Raw genomic sequence first — 5,175 nt, 5'->3', positions numbered from 1 at the left:
ACATCTGTTTGTAACAGACCACTGCCAATGGGAAAATCTGATGCGTCACAGACGACACTGAAAGGCCAATTTGGGTTTGGCAGAGCCAGAATCGGGGCATAGATAAGACTATCCTTAACTTCTCGAAAAGCGTTATGTTCTGAGCTATTCCAGCACCATTCTGTTTCCTTTTAAAGGAGATTAGATAATAGCCTAGCCATATTAGCGTAATTTTCGCTATATTAGTGTGAATAATTGGCGAGACCCAACCACTTAAGCAAATCCTTTTGGTTTTTATGAACCGGGCAATCTACTATGGCTCTTACGTTCGCGGGATCCGCTTTAAGGCCTCGCTTTCCAATAAAGCATCCTAAACAAGGAATTTCGTCTGCGCCAAAAATGCATTTAGATGCATTGGCATGCAATTTGTTTGTGCGCATGCACTCGAGCACTGCTCGCAAATGGTCTAAATGGTTTTCCATATCCGACCGACCCTGCTCCGCACGACTATGAACAAAAATATCATCGAAATAAGTCTGTGCATAACCTCGATGAGAGCGAAACAGTTGCGTGACTAGACGATTAAATGTTGCCGGGGCGCTGGAAAGCCCTTGTGGCATAATCAACCACTCCCATAACATGCCGCTTGGGATGCTAATCGCTATAAGCGGGATATCACTAGCTCGCATGAGCAATTGGTAGTAACCATCGACTAAGTCCAATGCACTGTACATTGTACATCCCACTATATTGTTCTGAAGAACATCCTTTCTAGGAATAGGGGTTTGTGCTGGTATAGTGGCAGCATTAGCTTATTATCAGCATGTACAATGCGCCATTTACCATTTGGCTTTTTGACACAAAATGTTGGTGTCGAATGAGAAGATTTGATCTCTCGTACCATTCCAGTCTCGTGCTTAGCACGAGAAAATCGTCAATGATGTCACACTGCTCCCTTTGTAAAGGCCATTGTCTTGTGACACAGTATTTTGTTCCCGGAACCAAGTCAGCAGTTTCATGACGAACACCTCTATCCGGAGGTAAAACAGATGGTGAATATTGTTACATACCACATCTTGGAATTCCTTAATTAAGAAATAAAAGGGATCCTTAGGATCTTTTAGGATCGATGACCCACTTCGCGCACTAAGTGCAGCTTTTGTGTCATCCAGGACAGCTTCGTCGAGAAGTGACGATGAGTTTAACTCAACCATAGGTCGAATGACCACCATTTCAGATAAGTCGCCAGCTTTTAAGGCTCGACCGCACTCATCAATACACATTTCGTCTAGCTTTAAAAGAGCATGTAACGAGGAGATTGCCGCAAGGCTAACTTCCCCCTTAATTTTACCGGTTACGCCATTTACAAGCGTATGTACTTGCTCACTCGAATCACTTGGTGAGGGTATACAAACTTCGTGTTCACCCTGTCTTGGAGTGGAAACAATACGCCTCTTAGAGGCCGGGACATTCACGTCCCCGGGTTTTCCAGCCTGCATTGGTTCTATACAAGACATGGTGTCTAATTTGTCATCCGACAAGGAGTTAGGGACCTCAACTCCTTGTTCAGCGAACGTTCACGTGTCGCTTCACGTGCAATAGGAGGGTTTGACCCAAATTGCCCTTGCGAGCCGCCAATAGTGTCACTGTTGACACTCAGTATGGTGCCACCTCGGCCGACCACACTCGGTGAACTTAGACGTGCCACTCCACGTATCTCAGGGATATTGCACCCTTTAGGTCCTGGCGAACCGCCAACAATGTCACTACTGACACTCAGTATGATGCAACCTCGGACGACCATATTCGGTGGGCTTAGACGTGCCACTCCACGTATCTCAGGGATATTGCACCCTTGATGATTCGGCCTTAGGCCAACAATGCTTTCAGCATTTAGTGAATACTAATAACAACGAGTGTCTCTCGACGAAGTACGTGCCGTTCCACTACTTTCTGCTGAGTCGGGCTCAGAATTAATGTTTTTAAAATTAGAGTTTATTAACTCAGACATGTCAATGTCTAAAACACTGACAGACTCATTCAATGATCCGCGCCAATAGCGCTTCTGTTGCCTAGCAAAGGTGGGTTCATGACCCTCCAAAACTTTGCTAGGAACATTGCGCGTGGCGCCTAAGGTCTTAGACCTCCAATCGATCCATGGCTCATGGTGTTCTAACCAGGCCATATCAAGGATGATATCATATCTCGAATCCAAATCAAGGACGAGACAGCGTTCCATACTGTCAAAGTCCAGAAACTTTATACCTAATTCAATGGAACTTTGGGAACAGCGACACAAGTCCCAGGCGCTAAGCGAACAGTGATTGTATCACCTTTATACGCTTAAAGCGCCTCAACGTACTGTTGACTTCCTTCAAGGGAAAGGTGTCGATCATAATTGCAAGACGCTCCTGTGTCAATTAAAATTTACCACGGCTCATCAAAGCCCTTTACAGTCGCTTGAGCGAATAGCAAGTCAGGCTTGTACTCTCGCCCCGTGCCATTGAGCACCGCGCTAAAAGGGGCTGGGTTCTGTTTACTCTCACCTCCTAGAGGTTCAACAGAGCCTAGGTCTTCTCCAGTAGGGCGACCCGCACCTACTGGGTATCGACGTTTTCGCGCACCGTACCAGATCTCTGGTATAGGTCGGAGATAGGTCGGAGCTCTTTCGAGCTTTTTGCGAATTTCGAAGAGGGCAGGCAGGGCGTAAATGTTTCGTGCTTACGCCCGCACATATAATATCTACGGATGGTCACATGCTGTTCCACATCTTGATAAGCCTCTTCTCCTTCCTCAACCAGGCTTAAATCCATGGGTTTCGGGTTCCGCTCTTTTAGACGGAACTCATGTGCTCGAAGAGCTTGTTCGGTAAACAGGAGTGCTAACGCGAGCAGACTTAAAGTCGAACTCGACGCGTAGCGCTATGGCAACTGCCTCTTCAAACGTAGCCGGATGAGATCGGAACAATTCCGTCCGGGCAACGCCCTCATTGAGACCTTCCATAAAGATGGTCACTACAATTGCTTCTTGCACCGGGTCTTGATGCATAGATGCAATGAGAGTTCTCAACTCCTGGACAAAGTCCCTAGGGTTCTTTCACCCTGTCGAGTCGCTAGGAGCCGTGCTCGCATGCGAAAAGCCTGATCAGGCGGTGCAAACATGCTGGTTATTTGCTGTTTTAGCAAATCCCATGAAAGAAAAGCGTCGTTTATGGGCGTGCTGCACGATAGTGCCCACTCCATGGCTCTACCTCCAAGTTTGGAAATGCAATAGCCACCTTTTGACGTTCTATTAAGAACAAGGCGGAATCAATGGACATTTCCATCTGCTTAATCCAAAAAGGAGATTTTCTCCTTCTTTTCCCTCAAATGTCTTCACATTTACAATTAGAGGGCGACCTCTCGGCAATGAGTCAGGTACAGAGATGTGCCAGGTTGGCATAGATGCCGCTACATGGTCCTGTACCTGACTGATCAGGGAGGTTTCGTATCGCATGAAGGCTTCAATCCTTGCATGCAGGACCTCTCGTCCCTGGGAGATAATAAATCTCACGCGTTCAAGCCCAAATAAAGTTTTGAGCTTGTCATAAGCGGCGCGTTGCGCTTCTGACAGGTCTGGAACCTCTTTCATTTTCGTGAGGGTTTAGTCTTGTAAAGACTCAGGCGTAGATTGACTACGAGTGCTACCAGGTGTATCGGAGCTACCTCGCTCCTGAAGTCAGAGGAAGACTTTCAGACTCAGAGAGTCGCTTAGTTCTATTGAACTAATGGGTTTAACAGCTCAGGGAGTCGTACAAGATAATAAAGCTTAAGAAATCCTAATTCAAGGGATTTAGGGGTTCGGAAAACGAAGTGGCAACTTGTGCTCAAGAGGATATACCTTAGAAAGGCTTCTATCTCTTACAGATTAATGCGCAAGCCTTAGGAAGGCACTTAACGCTTTAAGATCAAAAGGGGGACTGCACTTTATTTGATTATTTAAATCTCAAAACCTTACCCTAGCTAATTAAAATAGATTCTGGCCGCCAGATTTATATCTGGCGGCGACCATTTTCATACCCATAATAAATGGGATTTAAGTAACTAACTATTTTAAAATTAGATTAAAGGGTATTTTACCCATAAAGTAAATGTACCACAACAACGGTTCTCCAACCGATGTAGGCCCCATTACAGAAAGCTTGGAAATCTCGAGCCGAAGCCGGTATGATTATTGGCAAATATGATATCATAAAGGGTTACAAAGTTTACTTACCTTGCGACAGGGTGGTCGTTACGACTCAACAAGTCAAAAATGTCGAGACCTTAGATGATACTGGTAACAAATGTCTTCAAGATCAACTTCGCGAGAAAAACGTTTCAACAATCGGTGTTTGTGAAACACAAATCAGGCAATCGGCCCGAGCAGCCAACTCCAGATCGTATCGAAAATGACACCGCAGAACGGAAGGAGCCATACTGCGGTGGGAAGTGGAGAAAGAAACGTGGTACTCGTGGCAGAAGACTAAGACACAAACTCTGTGATGGTGGAGAAATTAGCAAGGCAGTTGAAGAAGAAATTACCACGCTCGGACGAATCACAACAAGAAACATGGGCTCGAAGCATGACCCTATTTCTATGGTTGCCGTACTGACGGATCCTAACAGGTACCGTGAAGCTATGCAGTCACCAAACTCACGAGAATTGAAACGTGCAATGAAGGACGAGATTGATTCTCTTCTAGCAAACGGTACCTGGGAAGTCGTGCCAAAACCTACAGGACAAAAGATGCAACACTCAAAATAGGTTTTTAAATATTTTGTTCTAACTTTGAATAATTTTCTTATATAAAATTATCAATTTATAATGTGAATCAAATTAAAAATCGCTTAATTTTATTGATTATATGTTTGATATCACCGACGAGACACTAATGAGATACAAGGCTAGATTGGTGGCTTGTGGTAACAAGCAATCGTACGGAGTTGATTGCACGATGACGTTTAGTGCGGTTATGAACATGACCACAACAAAGATATTACTAGCGTTTGCAAGAATGTGGAAGGTCCGGGTGCAACATGGCGATGTTTCTAACGCTTATATAAAGGTAGAAAGACAAGATGTTCTGGATTATTTCTCATCCTACACCTACTTCAAGGTAAGGTAATGAAAGAACCAGACTTCAAAATAACCGACAAGGGTGACAGAGGTCAGGTA

The 5,175-nt window shown here is 44.9% G+C and overlaps 1 protein-coding gene across 1 annotated transcript; it reads left to right on the top strand.

Moving 5' to 3' along the window:
• Window positions 1-4,287: 4,287 nt before the first annotated feature.
• On the top strand, window positions 4,288-4,764 carry CCR75_009800 (uncharacterized protein; the record flags this gene model as incomplete). The annotated part of the gene is made up of 1 exon (XM_067967837.1): window positions 4,288-4,764. The coding sequence occupies one exon, from the start codon at window positions 4,288-4,290 to the stop codon at window positions 4,762-4,764; it is 477 nt and encodes a 158-aa protein (XP_067823331.1).
• Between the last annotated feature and the right edge of the window lie 411 nt (window positions 4,765-5,175).

The sequence above is a fragment of the Bremia lactucae genome, linkage group LG13, assembly GCF_004359215.1.
Source record: "Bremia lactucae strain SF5 linkage group LG13, whole genome shotgun sequence".
NCBI classification, from domain to species: Eukaryota; Oomycota; class Peronosporomycetes; order Peronosporales; family Peronosporaceae; genus Bremia; species Bremia lactucae.
The sequence above is the reverse complement of the archived record's forward strand: the minus strand, read 5'-3'. Positions and strand labels throughout refer to the sequence as shown.